This window comes from Micromesistius poutassou (genome assembly GCF_964030765.1).
Source record: "Micromesistius poutassou genome assembly, chromosome: 5".
NCBI lineage: Eukaryota > Metazoa > Chordata > Actinopteri > Gadiformes > Gadidae > Micromesistius > Micromesistius poutassou.
In genome coordinates, this window is record NC_140275.1 from 16,952,980 (window position 1) to 16,970,204 (window position 17,225).

The 17,225-nt window shown below is 45.9% G+C and overlaps 1 protein-coding gene across 1 annotated transcript; it reads right to left on the reverse strand.

Moving 5' to 3' along the window:
* Window positions 1-471: 471 nt before the first annotated feature.
* mapk4 (mitogen-activated protein kinase 4) lies at window positions 472-15,081 on the reverse strand. Its single transcript, XM_084468250.1, has 8 exons — window positions 14,463-15,081; window positions 11,598-13,265; window positions 11,117-11,292; window positions 6,721-6,865; window positions 6,111-6,272; window positions 5,183-5,405; window positions 4,670-4,838; window positions 472-4,210 (listed from the first exon to the last, which is right to left on the reverse strand). The coding sequence occupies exons 2-8, from the start codon at window positions 11,965-11,967 to the stop codon at window positions 2,996-2,998; spliced, it is 2,460 nt and encodes an 819-aa protein (XP_084324376.1). The 5' UTR covers window positions 11,968-13,265; window positions 14,463-15,081; the 3' UTR covers window positions 472-2,995.
* Between the last annotated feature and the right edge of the window lie 2,144 nt (window positions 15,082-17,225).

The window sequence follows — 17,225 nt, forward strand, 5'->3', positions numbered from 1 at the left end:
TTTAGATAGATAGATTTTTGTTAAAGACACTTTGTTAATCCCCGGAAGACAGATTATTGTGTAACATCACAGCAGCAGTGTAAGAAGGGACACAATATATAATACAATACACACAAAAATACAAAGTAGTGCTAAAGTAATACTAACTGCTACCTTAGAAAACAAACGTGGTCACTGGTCAGGGTAGTAATCATAGAAGAGGCTGAACACACCCTCTGCAACAGATGCATAGTCATCATTGCGTCATTGTTGGGTGTCACAGCTGCACTGAGAAGATGCCCCTGCTTTTAAACTGAAGGTCATTTGTTGTGCGTGTGTGCGTGCGTGTATGTGTGCGTGTATGTGTGCGTGTGTGCGTGTGCGTGTGTGTGTGTGTATGTGTATGTGCGCAATATCTGCCAACTCACACTGACCGGCCTCTCTTCTCATCCCAAAGTACTTTACTCAAACATTGAGTTTGGTTTTATACATTTTATTACATATTTGTCAGCAAAAACAAAGCCTACAAAAAGTAAATAATGAGCATTAAAAAGCTCTCATGTTGTTTCTCATAAAAGCTGAGGTCTACTTAAAGCCTGTCCGTACAAAGGAAGAGCAACTCACACAGGTCTGACTGAAGACTGAACCACCATTGTAATAGTTATAAAGCCGTGCAGCGAGGACATGTTAAACATTCAGCGAGCTGGAAGCATTGGGGTATACTGAGGCACGATGTCCACATAGCTAAGTTTACACACTTAAAAGAAGAAAGTCCTTACCCAACTGTGTGTGTTTACATCTGCGTACTGTCTCAATTCAATTATTGCTAGGTGTGTGTGTGTAACCTGTTGATCAACTGTTACATTCAATTTTGATTGCTAGACCTCATTTTAAATTCCTTTCACATGCAACTAAAGCAAAGCAAATCCATGTTTCTGTTTTGTTAATCATAAATGAACACGTGTGTATGTTCGGCAGTTTTTATTCAGTTGAATAACTGCTAAAAAAAAAGTTCAAGGTAATTATTCTTATTGGTGCAAACTTCTTTCAGTAATAAAGGCCTACTTAAAGGCCTACTTAATTGTGACTGTGGAAAACGGTATCCCTTGATGTGCTAGGAATACAAAAATGTGCTTTTTAGCTCTTGATGCTATTTGCCAACACAACTCTGAGCGAAGCCCTTCAGCAGTTGTGTAACTCCTAAAGGGTGATACAATGCTTTGTGTGTCTGTTTATTAGCTACAGGATAATAAACAGTAGGCATTGACCCAACACTTAGCCAGAAGGATTGTCTCAGATCTCAGTACAATTGTTGAGGGCAGCAATAGAGGAAAATACTATGTTGACGTGCTAGCGTTTTATAATCGAGGATATAGATCGATGATCTACTGTTGAATAAAAGCCCAGTGATTATTGTACATACATACATTGCAGTGTTTGCTAGCGTATAAGGCAACTGCATTACATGTTGTGTTTTTTTTTAGTTGTTAGCTTTTTGTATAGATTAGGTGTAGCACTGATGCTAGCCATTACACATTTTGACAAGTCACATGTGATGTATTGAACCCTATTGTGCAGGGGACAGTCTGGTAGTGATTCCATTTTCAGGAAATGTTTGTGTGTTGGCAGTGTTTCAGTCTATGATCCTGTATGTACAGAAGTTATTATGACTGAGTCAGTTGAGTCAATGATGAAGGAATATTGTCACCAGATGTGAGTAAATAATACACATTACTGGTCAAATTGTGTTGAATTAATAAATTTCTTATTTGTGGTTTAAGGCTTGCCCAGAAGCAGAAAAGATTTGCTACCTCCTATAGATTTCACCTCTTACTCAGAGGAGTCTTGTTCAAAAGAACGGTCACCCCTGTTGCTAATAATAACACATTACAATTTATGTATGCTGTTACATATCAGAACATTATCAATCATGTGGGAATAGTTCCTTAAAGTCTGAAAGAACAAATAATTCTTGGTGAGAGGATGTATGACTTTAAACACACAACTTCAAATTTGTTAGACAATATATTTTTCTATAAGTGTCTATATTGTCCAGAAGATGTGAGATGAATGTACCATTTTGATCACAGATGTTAGTGGCTTACTGTAATAAGCTGTTTTGGCCAATAACAAAGTGATCTCATTCAATATGTCCCAAGAGTACAGCAGGTAATGGCATATCTGTGGGTCATTGTTAAGAGAGGTTACCATTGGGTTACGTCTTTACCATCAAGAAAGAAAGAAAAGTTTGCTGATAAAAAGAAAATGTCTTACTTAACACAACACTTTACAGTTGCATATCAAAAACACAAGTGAACTCAGTAGTGAACACAGAATACCATAGTTAGACAACAGAACATTAAATAAGATGATAAAGAATTTGATATGATACAAATGTACACAACATATTGCTATTGGAGAGCACTGTGGGAGTATTCTGATAAAAATAATGACATCATTGGTGTGAACTTCATGAGTTAACTCCATTAACTGATTATATTGTCAGTATATTCAGATCCTCTATGCTTAATGGCTCCTTTACAGACACAATTTCATCGCTGGAAGACTATTTTACTTTCACATGATTTATATTTATTAAACCAAGAGGATGCGTTTTTGACAACATGTTAATTCTTAAGTCATTACTATGCACCATGCATCGGCCCAGTTCCTGCAAAAAAGCAGGCGTTGTTTGACTTTCAAGTAACATAAACAGTGCCATACTAACAACCTTTCAGTGATTACATTTTGAGGAGATATGTCAGTTAGGAACCAGAGAGTACCTAGCAAAAAGCTGGTTTGAGGATGGTATTACCATAAAACCCTCAACCCTCGAGTAAAAAAAATGAAAAAAGAAACTAAACTTGTAAGAGTTGTCAGAGGAAAATATCGGCATGTAGTAAACCCCTCGCTTTGAAAAACATTGCCATTGAGCGCTTTAATTCACTCATTGTTATTGTGTCGCATGTTTGAGAGCAGAGCTCAGAATGTCCGAATGCAACCGACCTGGCTGACATCAAGAGTTGGAGACCCTTTGGTTAACGCTCACCTGTTTACCCTCCTTTCCTGTCCTCCTGCCCTCTCTCGCACTCTTCCCCTCCGCTTTGTCCTCGCTCTGCCCGCACAGTTTCAGTGCCCGGGAGATGAAGACGTCCAGGTCAAACAGCCTCGCCTCCTGCTTGACGGGCAGCACCTCCTCTTCCTCCTCCACCACAGCCGTGCTGTGGACCTCGTAGAGGAGGGGAAAAGAGGAGGGAGAGGAGGAGGAAACACCGGAGGCAGGCTCCTGCACAGCAGCAGAGGGAGGAGAAGGAAGAGGAGGAGGCGAGGTGGGCGGCAAAGGAGAAGAGGGAGAAAAGGAGGAAACACCAGAGGCGGGCTCCCGCACAGCAGCAGAGGGGGGAGAAGGAGGAGATTGAGGCGAGGTGGGCAGGAAAGGAGAAGATGGAAAGGAGGAGCAAACGCCAGAGGCAGAAGGAGGAGGAGGAGGCGAGGTAGGCCAGGAGACTGCAGGCTCTGGGGACGTCGGCGGGAAAGGAGAGGAGGGAGAGGAGGGCAAAAGCGATGGGAGAAAGATCGAGGAAGACACCGCAGGAGGAAGAGGGCTCAGCATGCCGCTGTGGGTAACGGCACCGTCGCAGTTGGCCAATAGCTGCGCGCCGAGCGCTGTGCGCCGGTGGAAGAGAGAGGTGGTGACGTCGGTCGGGGAGAGAGGGAGAGGGGGAGAGAAGGCGTAACAGGACGGAGAGAGCTGGCCCAGAGGCGGGCTCGGACTCGGGGAGTGGAGACCGGAATTGGTGCTCTCCACCCAGCGGGAGATCTCCTTGAACAAGTCTCCTGTTTCCTCCTCCTCCTCCTCTTCCTCCTCTCCCTCTGCCACGCCCCCCTCTAGCTCTTCCTCCTTCTCCTGCATGTCTTTGCCACCCGCGACTGGCTCGGCTGGGGCGGACAGGGCCTTAGCGCTAGCAGTGTGCTTCGTGTTAGCGAGGGTGTTGCGTTTCCAATGGGACAGGTCCAGGATGAGCTTGGGCTCAGAGTAGTGCTGGGGCTTGCCCTCCCTCCAGGCGATCTTGTCCAGGTAGGACGGGGAGCCCACCTTGTAGTCGCAGGAGCGGTCGCAGTCCAGCTCGCCGTAGCTGGAGCCGCCACCCACGGCGCGGTCCAGAGACGAGTGGGAGTGTTCCAGGAAGCGCTCCGCAGAGCTGCTGTGTGAGTGTTTGCGTGGGTCAACCTCGAAAACGGAAACAACAGAGAAAAGAGAGGAAGAAGGAAAGAAAGAATGAAACAATGTAAGAAATAGAGGGGTAAGCTTTTACTATAACCTCTGGTACTAACACTAGCATGGCACACCTTGGTGAATAACAACAATGCAAGAACATCAACAAACTTGACCTCAACATTCAATGCATCTTTTTATACTTTGTACCATCCCACACATTGGAACACATTATTTAAATCATTAAATTGTTGACAAGTAAGAGAATCAACGTATCCCTATTTATTAACAACTATTATTACAATTAACAATTAACAAGCCCAATGTTGACCCATTGGTTGGAAGACAGGTGTCTGTGTGGACCATACAAACTGGAGTGGATGTTTTCCTCATGCCTCATGTCACAAATCGCCAGATAGTCATGGACTACACTTGTGGGATTGGGAACCTTGAGAAAAGAAGGGTGTATCTCACCTGGGCCTCTTCCACCAGGGAGGTGGAGCCGGCGCGCGGGTCCCGCTGGACCTCCTCCTCCTCCATGGTGTCCCCCAGGTGGGAGGAGAGACGTCCCCCAGGGGGCGCGCAGCGGCAGCCCTCCCCCACCTGCCGCAGGCACAGCTCAGTGGACAGGCTGCTCTCAAACCTGTAGACCCAGGGGGTAAAGGGGTCACAGTAGGTTTGGTTCATCAAAACGGAGCTCATGGAATCGTATAAACGTACAGTCAAAATGTACAGTCTTACTTTAAATTCCAAACGTCCACCCAATAACCTCTAACAGATGGCGATAATGCTATTGTATTCAATCACAATACCGATAAAAATGACAAGAGAACCGCGCCGGAATGAATCGAAAAGAATGACAACCACGCTGTACGTGTAAAAGCACACAGGCAGTCCATGACCGAAGTTGAGCAACAAAGACTCAAACCGCGTCCTCAGCCAGGAGAGACACAAGGAAAACACGCGGGGACCCCGTGAGCAGCCCACCTGTCCCAGGGGAGGCTGTCGGCCCGGCTGGTGCTGCTGGCGCTGTGGCTGTGCTCCGCCACCAGGCTGTCCTCCAGCTCGTCCTCGATGCGGAAGGGCTGCTTGGACGTGGGCTCGTCCTCGGCGCACGCGTACTGCGTGAGGAAGGCGTGGGACAGCGCCGCCGCCGCCGTCAGCCGGTCCGCGGGGTTAAAGGTCAAGATGCGCTCCAGGAAGTCAACGGCTGGAGATAAAGGAGGCGAGAGGAGAGGGGGGGGGGGGAAAAAGGAGGGGAGAAGAGAGGGAGAATCTTGTTAATGAAAGGGCGGGGGACACATACTCGAGGAGTATGTGTCTGTGAGTATGTGAGTATTATGTAGTTCAGTATAATTTAAGTATCTAGACTACGCTATTTGAGGTATGAGGCCATAAACAAAGGGGAAGAGAGATCCTGGAGGTGCGTTCATCTCGGATCATGCAAGTCAGTGAGGAGCCGATACATTTCAAGTAGAAAAAAGACGGTCCAACATAGCTTCCACAAGCAACCACTTTTCATTAGATACATTTTCTTGTACATTTTTCCTTGAAGTCGCCATGCATAAGCCCCTTTAATTGAGTAGGCGAGAGGCTTTCAGAATTCGAAATGCTCAATAACAGTGTCCTAACTGGCTGTGCATCTGTGTGACGTTAACCTGCGTAGCGCGGCTGGCTGGGTGGCGTGAGTTGGGAGGGGTTTTGGGAGTGTCCATATTACGATTATTTAAAATGAAGAGAGAGATGTTTTATTTGTAGAATATATCAGTAATAGCACATGATTGTATTGATAACGTTATTAAAACAACTATTGATCAGCATCGACTACAGCTACGTTCAGGTAATTCTGAGCCTCAAGCTTGTTTGAGATGTTACGGTTGAACCTTCAGGATAACAGTGTGAGTTCCTCACTGACCTTCAGCCTCTACGTCAGGCAGCAGCTGAGTGAAGGTCCTCCGGACCCTCCATCCACAGCGGACATAGGAAGGCATCACCTGCAGGAGGTCCTGTCTGTCCTCCTCCCTCAGGACGGGCACTGTGTCCAGGATCAGCTGCATCTGCTCCAACTCATGGGCTCCTGGAACCCCCAATAAACCAATGTCGACACAATGGAAACACGTCAATGACTTCTAACAGGACAATGCCAGTAGGTCTGTAAAAATTATTTATCTAAGCATAGTTTGTAGCTATGAAGTAGTAGTCTAGTCTCGCTTCATATTCGTTTTGAATCATGTTGCTGGGACGGGATCTGTAAACGTGTAATTGGCTATTAGCAGAGAACACAAAGCAAGCACTAATAAATCGGAAAAAAAGGGTCTGTAAAGGTTTTAAATCAACACCGGGTGGAGTGGACAGTATAGAAATACACTTATTAAATTCCCCTTCTTAAAGCTTCTTAAAGCAAATTGTCTGTTTACGTAATATTATAATATTGTACACTGCCAACAGGGGGCGCAAAGACAACTGTTCAACTAAAGTATCCATGGCCTTTCTGTTTTGGATAAGCAAAGGCATGTACTGTTTACCTGCGAAAAGCATGCGACCAGTGAGCATCTCGGCCAGTATGCAGCCGGCAGCCCACATGTCGATGGCCTTGGTGTAGTTGTTTGGCGAGAGCAGCAGTCGAGGAGAGCGGTACCATTTAGTCACCAGGCCTTCGGAGAGGTAGCCCTGGAGAGAGAGATAAGAGAGAGATAAGGCAAACCAAAGGAAGAGAGCTTGAGGGAAGATAATAAAAAATTATTGTGTTTGTGTGCTGACACAAGATTAAATCATACATCATAAAACACAAATCACAAAAAGTTCACATATTTGCTATGAATGTTCAATATATTTTGATACACACAAGAGTTGTATATCATCTTTGACACAACTACACATCATATACCATATATACCATATATTTATTTGTCCAATGACCAATGAACTACGCTGGTATGGGATCTCACAGCATAGCGTATCTCATTAAGAGACAGCTGTGACCGCCTCCTCTGATGCAGTAAAAGGCCCTCTTCCAAAGTCGTACAAATATAACCTTTAATTACACACTGGGATATTTCAAGATCCAAGCCTGGCGTCCTCATCCCACCTCCTTCCTGCTTTCTCACCTCATGCTGTCATCCTCGTGTCTGGCTCACTTGGGCCTCTCTCTGTCTCCTCTTCCTGTTTCATATCCCAACCTTCCCTCCTCCTCCTCCTCCCCCCTCCTCCTCCTCCCCCCTCCTCCCTCCTCTCCCTCTCCTGGGGTCCAGATCGGGCACAGCATGCCAGCGGATGACAGAGCAGAAACGACTGTTGAATGTTTGATGAGCGCTGGACAAAGCACACGCACATCCTCCGCCCTATCCTCCATTTTGCCCCAGTCACTCTCTCTCTCTCCCCTCCTACCTCCCTCCCTCTCCCTCTCTCTCTCTCTCTCTCTGCATCACATACTCACCTTCACCCTCCTCTCCTTCTTCCCTCCATTCCTCTCTCACCCCATCTCATCTCATGCATACCTTTTATTTTTCCCCTTTCCACCTGACCCTCCGTCTCTCCATATCGCCGCCTGGAGAATCCTCATGGCCCTCGTTCCCAGCCGCAACTCTTTCACTTCATCCTCCCTAACCCTCCCGTCGCTGTCTCTTCATTTTCGCCTCCCTTTCACACTCTCGCTGCATCGCTCCCTTTCTTGGTCTTTACCTACTCTCAATTTTCACCTGTACGCCCGTCCTCCCTCCCCTCAGCCTCCAGAGACAGTCCTCCTCAGCTCTGAGTCTGTTCTCATGGGGATGTTGTGATTCTGTCGTGTGGAGACAATTCTCAATTCACATCTAATCTGATGCTCTGATCATTGCTGAAGTTCCACAGTCCTGGAAATGGGTTTAATAATATCATTGTCTTATTGAATAATGCTCATAAATAACGTGTTGTTTTCTTACACGTATGTGTAGACTCTGTTGCGATTATAACAAGTCCTTGTCTCTCGCCGTGGCCCTGACATCAACACCATCAGAACCACACACTTAATAATCACAGACACACGCTTTCATAACGTGTCAATAAGTAGCATAGTGTGACATAAAGATGCCCTATTCTGTCTTCCTGTCCTCAATTTGCAGGGCATGGTTATGGTGCGATTCCCACTGGGGCCCCCCCATTTTAAATATGCAAGCACTCATGTTAATCTTGGATGCTTTGGGTAAATGTGTCAGCCAAATGGCATATTTAAATTTTGCCTCATTTTGGATTCATCAAAATACGTTCATTATATTATGTTTACACACCGTATGCCATTTAGTGGACACTTTCATCCAAAGTATCTTACAATACTGTAAGTGCACACATTTATTAGCATTATGCCTGTCCATCATGTCTTGCACCTACAGTTTTGATTCATTCTTCCAGTTGTCTTTTTAAGAAGCAATGGATTAAAAAGCCATAAACACCCAAACATTGGTAATAAACAAAGTAGCAGTCACATACCGTCATCATTTACATACACACGTGTTTGGCCCTGACATCCTAGTTTATAAAATGTACTCAATAGTTAACAGTGTTTCTTCCCTATGCTGTATTTGCATCTCTGACTGTCAAGGGCTGAACTCATATGACTTCCAGTTGTTGTGCTGCCTCTTCCCTCTAGTTCCCTCCTGTGTTTATAATCTCTGGGTCAGCATGCCTGAGCACCCCTCCCCCTCTGCACTCTGCTTCAGATGGCAAGACAGGGACCAGGTGTGAGAGGAGGAGAGAGATAGAGAGACTAAGGACTCTCCTGTAAATACTTGCATCTTGAGAGAGGGAAAGAGGGAGGGATATAGAGAGAGAGGGATAGAAAGGGAAAGAGATTGAGAGGGAGAGAGCATGATAAAGAGAGGGTTAGAGAACCTTGAATATTAATCTACTTTGATCATATTTCTCTCTCTCCTGCTTGTTTCGCACAGTTTCTCGTATACTATCAGATTTTGTGTATGAATACATTTTTTGATATTCAGTTTCAGTCCCATTACAATTTGTATGAGCGAGGTTACAGATGCATATATGCCACTAGATATACACACATACACATACATGTATGCATGCAACCACACACATGCACACACACGCACACACAAACTCACAAGCCTTGTATGTCATGTTTGGAGATTGTCAAAAGATAAATAAAAGATCCATAATAGAATAATTATTCTTTGTTCTCTGATCCCTTTGTCCTCATTACTACTTCTGAAGCAAGTTGTCTCGATGGGCAGCGCCAGTGCAGAGATTCTTGGAACAACACACTCTAGCCCAGGACACGCTGTTTCTTCTGTACTGGACCAACCCCAGATGCCCTGATACTCTCTTTTCATTCTCTCAAACACACACACACACGCAAATGCATACGCACAATCAGAAACCCTCTCACACACACACACACACACACACACACATATATGCACAATCAGGAACACAAAAACACACAAATACATACACATACAGTCATCCAGAAACACACACACACATACATTCAGAAAGACACCCAACCAAAAACACACACACACACACGCACACGCACATACAACTCCACACACTCACAACACACACACACACACACACACGCACACAGTGTGCTCTCATGACACACACGTACACTGTGCCCTCTATCTTATTCTCTCCCTCTTTCTCACATCTGATGTCTTCACGCTCTCTCTCTTTTTTCTTTGCCCTTGTTTGACTCTCTCTGTCTCTGTCTCTCTCTCTCTTTCTCCCTGTGCTCACTCTGTCCTCCATCACCCCCTGTGTTTGCTTCCTGCTGATGCCCTGCGCTCAGAGCTGAGATTTCCTTTCACACACACACACACACATACACACACACACACGCATGCACACACACACACGCACGCACACACACACGCGCACACACACACGCGCGCGCACACACACACAAAGTGCCTGCTGCCGTATCAGTATCACACTAGACTGTAGAGCAGCACAGTGGAGCAGTGAAGATTTCTATTAATCTCTCAGAGACCATTATCCACAACGGACAGGTGAGCTCACCGCTCGTTCTGATACAGACATCACATGACACCACAGCTGGGAAAGAGGAAACCGGACGTCCTGTCCGAGCACACAGCGTCAGGGGGTGAAGGGAGGCCTGTCAGGGCGCACAGAGGGCGCTGCTACCCTACGTCATCCTGAGGTGAAGTCAGAGGAACGCAGTAGACCTCTTGGATGTTAATCTGTGGCCACTGCTCATATGCATTAATGCATAACTTCAACTTCAACTTCGAAGTTGAAGTTGAAGTTGAAGTTATGCATTAATGCGCAGTGAAGGCAGTTGGAACAAGGCAACATATCTCTCTCTCACACACACACACACACACACACACACACACACACACACACATCTTGTGTTTGCAGCATTTCAAAAATACATCACCCATGAATAGCATCATAAAGGACCCAGAGCAGACCTCTTTTAAGGCTGTTTGCACAGCAGTCAATGCTTGTGTCCTTGCCGACCTTTGTCTTGTTTGTACTAAATCGTTGTATGGACGAGGGTTGAATCAGTATGTGTTAAAGAGGTTAAAAAGACACAAGTCTTTCTGCAAGGTCCAGCACAAGTGTGCATACACTTCTTTAACACTCGTTAAAGAAGTTGTTAGAGCCGATTAACAAGTTGAAGGGTTAGTGTGTGAGGGTCTCCAAGACCTCACATAATAGGTCAAAGTTTCTAAATCCGATTTATTTTTGCTACATAGGACACTGATCATAAGTAGTGTGATCAGATGACTTGGCTGCACTTTTTGAATACCTACTTTGGGCCAGTTTCACAAGTTGTCCGAGATATTTCTCTCCTTTAATCACTTGCCATGCAAACACTCGATTTGAGACCACGTTCATATCGGAGCAAAAAACAACAACCACGTATTTCAGCTATCCTTGACGGCCAATTATCACCTTATGAGAGTAGTGAGGGTCGACTATCCTGGCCAACCCAAAGTCCCCTATCTTCAGCAGCAGTTGGTCCGTATTGATGAAGATGTTGGCGGGCTTCAGGTCCCTGTGCAGAACGTTGGCCGAGTGGATGAACTTCAGTCCGCGGAGCAGCTGGTAGAACAGCAGTGTAGCGTGACCTGGTTCACAGAAGCACAGAACCTGCCTCAACTCTTTAGCCCACGCAGGTATACCGGGAACATTAGGTGTCTACTGCAAAGCAGCAGGATTCACATAGACATTAAAGACATTCACATTTTGACTTAAACATCTAAGCAACTAAACTCAAAAGTTTTCATTTAAATTGAGATTTAATTAGAATAAAGAAACACATGAATTCTTATTAATGTCAAGTTATCGCATTCAAATCAGACATAAAGCTCGGCCAGAAGGTCACAAGGTGGAGATAATCATGGAGTAGTTTAGGAAATAAAAAGCAGTTTACCGGTGGGAAGCGGTGCTTGTTCGAGCAGGCGGGCCAGATCCGTCTCCATGCACTCCTGCACGATGTAGAGGGCGCCAAGGTGGGCGGGGTCCCGGGGCAGTGGCACGCCATACGGCGCCAGCACCTCGTGGACACACACCACGTTTTCGTGGCGCAGCCGCCGCGTTATCTTGACCTCGCGCAGGGCGTGCTTCACCGACACCGGGTCGCGCATCAGCAGCTTTTTCACCGCCACCCGCTGCCCCGTCCGCTGGTCCACGGCCGACAGCACCAGGCCCGTGGCGCCGGCGCCCAGGGGTCGAAGGTCAACAAAGTGACCCCCGAGGTCAAAGCCGTGAAGGAGGCGCGGGGTGTCGTGACATCGTGCCATGGTACGCACTGCGGAGGCCGGGTTGGTTGGGCGATCTGCTCGGCTTCACGTTCAATGTGTTCATATAAACAAACGGAGCAGACTTTGTGTTGCCGTTTCGCATTGTACCGAGGTGCTTCTCTCCCCAGGGCGAGGTCCCGGGGGGGACATCAGAGTGGAGCTTTCCACAGGAAAAACAGTTTTACATTAAAAAAGTGCTTTTAGTGAAGCCGGAGACAGCTAACTTTTAACCGTGTTCCGGAGGCAAGAGGGAAACTCTTATCTACATCTATTGGTTCTGCTGCACTCATTCCCCGACTACCATGTTTTAGTAGGCCATGTGTTTCCTCCCAGCTTAACCCTGTTTTAATTCCATAAAGTCAGTAAAACACTGGGATTTCCTGGGATTACATTGTCAACATTCTCTCGAGTGAACCTCGATGAAAAGCGTATCTCGCTGCTCAGGATGCTCAGAACGGATCAAAATAAATAAAACCAGTAGGGCAGAAATCAAACATTTGGTTCCGTCAATGGTGCTGCGGTTGAACCTTTCACAATAAAAGTCCCACGGTGTGGGTTCAGGTAGTTGGTCCCCTCTCTCAACGGTAACATTGTTTTTCTTGATGCTGGACCAACGCAGCCGTGTTCAGGCTAGTTATACACTGGTGCTTTGAATTTCTTAAACATCCTGACACGGCAGATAGCAGGCGCCCACACTAAAAGTTGTAATAACACCACAGAGACGATAGCGGCTCCTTACCGGGGCACAGGCCATTGGTCTCTATGGCAACAACAGCCCCCTCGCATGCCGGGATCCCGCGGATACACGTGTAAGCGTACAGTGGTTCTACTTTTTTCTTGATCCAACGCTTTCCTTTTAATCTCTCGCTCTCTTTGAACTCTCACAGTGTCTCTCTCGCCTTATCTCAGTGTAGTTTCAAAAGCCCCATGCTCATTCAGCCTAGTGGTGGTGGGTATTATTGAATTAAATACACTTCATTCACTAACAGCTGGCGGTGGGCTGCCCTCCTCCTCCATCTCCAATCAGTCATTCAGTCAAACAACCTGACAGTTCAGTCGGAAAGGCCCGTTCACAGTATAGGGGATCCGATTCCCACCATTCACTGGACATCGATACTGAGTGCATGCGTGTGCGCATGTTGGTGTGTCTGAGCGTTTGTAATCCCTCAGTAATCCGCTTCCCGTTGTGCTCTCGTCAACCTGGGTTTTTTTCCGACTTCACCCTGGTGGGTCACTGTGGAGTGACACTGACAGGAGCGTCGTGCAGACCCTCTATCACAGCGGACATCCGCTGCCCGCTGTCAGCACACAGGGGGAGAAGAGAGAGAGCCGGAGAAAGGGTGGGAGGCAGGGGGAGGGAGAGAGAAGGGTGGGAGGCAGCGGGAGGGGGGGAGAAGGGTGGGAGGCAGGAGGAGGGAGAGAGAAGGGTGGGAGGCATGGGGGGGGGGGGGGAGAAGGGTCGAGGCAGGGGGAGGGAGAGAGAAGGGAGGGAGGGGGAGAGAAGGGAGGCAGGGTAGAGGGAGGGAGGGAGGGAGGAAGGAAGGCATGGTAAAGGGAGGGAGGGGGAAGGAGTGTGGGAGGGGGAGGGAGAGAGGGAGGGGAATTAAGAATGGAGAGAAAATTGGGGAAGAAGATGGAGAGACGGAAATAAAAGCATTGGTTAGAAAAACAGACAATATTATTACAGGTGTGTGTGTGTGTGTGTGTGTGTGTGTGTGTGTGTGGTAAAGTAATTGTTGATGACTGATAACTTTTCTGTAGACATAATTGATTAGTAGATTCCTGTATTGCATTATTCCTTGCAGCCTACAAATCAGTGTGTCTTGGTCTAAAAGATGGGGAGAGAGAGTGTGAGGGGGAAAGAGAGACAGAGAGGGAAAGAGAGCATTGCCAGTGGGCGGTACAACGGTGGGCTAACTTTATAAATAATGTATAACCATTGGATGTGGGCTTTGGTTGTTCTTCTGCCTTCATGTCGTCTATTTTTTTACGCAATTGAACACGAATAAGAACGGCCATGGACCACTTGTGATTGATAAAGCAGCGCATCTGAGAGGCCGTTATCGTTTTTTTCCCACAATTGTATAAATTAATGGATTTTTTTCCTATTCATTTTCATTTGATTTAAGTAAAAAAATAATAATATTATATGTGAAATTAAAAAAATCACTTCACAGCTGTCTCCAGTAGTTGATGGGAGTCGTGTTGCAGCCCGGTTCCCCCAGCTGCCTTTGTGTCTGTAGAACCGCCCGTGTCAGGAACAAACCCCCCTCACGTACACACACATGCATTAAGTCAACGCTACCACACTAGAGATACATATCTCCGTGAAGTTCACATCCAAAGCATGGAGTAGCAACGCAGTCCTACTGTATACCAGTATCTAGATAGGCCGACACATCGTGATAGTAACGTAATCTATTCATCTTCAACCGATCGCTCCGTTCAGGGAGAAAACTACAAAGCAAGACACAGCAACAACAGCCAACACTCACCGGAGCATATGCCGCAGCCTGCCACCCGTCACGCAAAAAGAACCCACCTTAATGAAAAAAAGATCGGCGCTTTTGATAGAATCCGTGGTTTCAATGGACGAGCAACAAAGAAAGTGCATCTGATGGCGATAACGAGGCAACAGCGAGGCGGGCAGTTGGGTGAGAAGCACAGATAGCAAGCCGTGGTGGATTCAGTTCTGTGTGTGTGTGTGTGTGTGTGTGTGTGTGTGTGTGTGTGTGTGTGTGTGTGTGTGTGTGTGTGTGTGTGTGTGTGTGTGTGTGTGTGTGTGTGTGTGTGTGTGTGTGTGTGTGTGTGTGTGTGTGTGTGTGTGTGTGTGTGTGTGTGTGTGTGTGTGTGTGTGTGTGTGTGTGTGTGTGTGTGTGTGTGTGTGTGTGCGTGCGTGCGTGCGTGTGTGTGTGTGCGCGTGTGCGTGTGCGTGTGCGCGTACCCGGACAGCTCACTTAATGCCTACGCCTAGCGATCACGTAAATCTGAAGGGATTAAACAAAGTCTTAGAAATGTGGATCCGCGTGCTTTACTTGCATAGTTGCCTGTTTTGCTCCACATGGTTGCCCCCCCTGAATGAAGAATACGTGCCAATCTCCTCGTCTACCTCCCTTGCCCTCCGGTCCACTCACCCCCCGGTGTCTCTTTGGAAGGGAACTTCGACCATCGTGGACTCCCGAACTGACGTCACTTTTGTTCCACTGTCCGGCCGTTCTGCTGATGACTGCTACTTATCAGGACAACTCATGGACCTGTCGTGTATGTTTATGAAGCGGAATGATATGTGTCTGCTTTTGATTATTAATTAACTACCTGGCATGGAAACTCATAATTGTATCTGGCATAAAATAGGGAGCCAGCGGGATAACATAAGGCCAATCTCTAGTAGTGACCGAGTAACCTGATCATGGTTACTGGTCACTATAGATATTGACAATAAGTTGGCCAGTAGGCCTACCAATCTGTCAAGGAAACGAAACAAACGAATGCCAAAAATATACAATTTGTGGAACTTCAAAATTACATTGAGAACGCCAACTTTAGAAACCTAATTTTGGAAAACCTTATTTGCATTGAGTTATGTCATTATTTTAATTTCAGGATTGCCAATATATAGGCTACCTTGAAGAAAAGTTAAAACGCAACTATGTAGATGTGCTTTCCAATAAAGAAGGGCACATACAGTCACTGTATTAATAAAGGACATGTTAAAACTTTAGAACTGGCAAAGAGGTGGTTTGCAAATTTAAACATGGAACAGATGCACCATCCTGATAATGTCAAATTTATACTAAAGTAAGGGCTGAAAACAAACTGAATGCACACAATTAAATAACAAATAACAATTAACTGACCGTTTTTGGAATACAGGATTCACCCAAGAGAGAAACTGGAGAGAGCAATAGACAAAGAGAGAGAGAAAACAGCGCAGTTGGCAGGTTATGAGATAATCATGGGTGAGGTCCTATAATGACAGGGATTTAGGGAAATGTAATAGAGCGAGAGAAAGACAGAGAGAGAGAGAGAGAGAGAGAACGAGAGAGAGAGAGAGGGACACAGAGAGAGAGAGAGGGAGAGTGTGTGAGAGAGAAAGAGAGCGAGAGCGGGGGGGGGGGGGGGGGCAGTATGGGATATGAGCAACTTAGGTGTTACCATGCTGCTTGTGATTATATATATACACGTCTATATATAAATAGGGATCACCATATATATAATGATGGAGATAACGATCATTATAGTAGTTCAGTGAAGCCAGATACTATGTTTGATAATCACTTGCAATGTTTTCAGCTGTTTCACCTGGTTTCTCTGTTCTCGGTTTTATTTCTGTTATCTCTGGCCCCCCAATCCCCCATATTGTCTCTAATTAGCGATGATAAATGGAGACATCAGTGGCTCTGGTAGCTAACAAACACACACACACACAAACTTGCTTTAGTCTTGACACTGCATGCTCATCTATCAAAACAATGAAATTTGTGTGTGTGTGTGTGTGTGTGTGTCTTAAATTATAAATGGATTACTACATATTCTCCTTGCTTTTCCGATATTTGAAGAAGTTCTTATTTAATGCCGCCAAATTGAATATACATAGTTATGTCATAGGACAGGAAACGAGAAGTGAAAAACATCTGTGTCTACCTCTCTCGCTCTGTGTGTCTCTCTCTGTTCCCAAGCGCACACCATGGACTAGACAGATCAGCTGCCTGCTGCCATACACAAGGGACTGATCAAGTGTGTGTCTGCCTGCGTGCAGATGTAGTTGTGTTTGTTTGTGAATGTTAATGTGTGTGTGTGTGTGTGTGTGTGTGTGTGTGTGTGGGTCCTCCTCAGATTACCCCTCCTAAACATATCTATCGAGCACAAGAGACTAAATAAATTAGAGGTATGAAGTTTCCCTTTGATGACATCGGACTCGACTGACTGTGTTTGAGGGTGTGTACGCGTGAGTGCTTGGCGTTATGTTTAAATAAATATTCAAATGTCAAGAACAGTACCAAGTGTGTCTGAAGTTTGTATTGATCAGTGCATCACAATATTACAATCATGTAGTCATAGAGAAAGCATTATATTATTTTATTCATTAGGTGCATTTCATCTTGCACCAACTATTGACTATCCCTTGGGATTCATTTTGAATTCCCCAAGGTTCACAAATCCAGATTTTGCAGTGATCTCTCGTAGGATAAAGGTATTTACATTGACATGTCTATTAATGTTGCAGGCCTGCGTTCTATGGAGAATGATGGAGTGGA

Bases quoted from the DNA above. Each gene is read 5' to 3' on its own strand.
- mapk4 (XM_084468250.1), bottom strand. From the start codon at position 11,967: ATGGCACGATGTCACGACACCCCGCGCCTCCTTCACGGCTTTGACCTC. The intron at 11,293-11,597 runs GTAAACTGCTTT...TCTGTGAACCAG, and splicing joins ACAAGCACCGCTTCCCACCG to GTCACGCTACACTGCTGTTC. The intron at 6,866-11,116 runs GTGATAATTGGC...CTCTCTCTCCAG, and splicing joins ACCCTCACTACTCTCATAAG to GGCTACCTCTCCGAAGGCCT.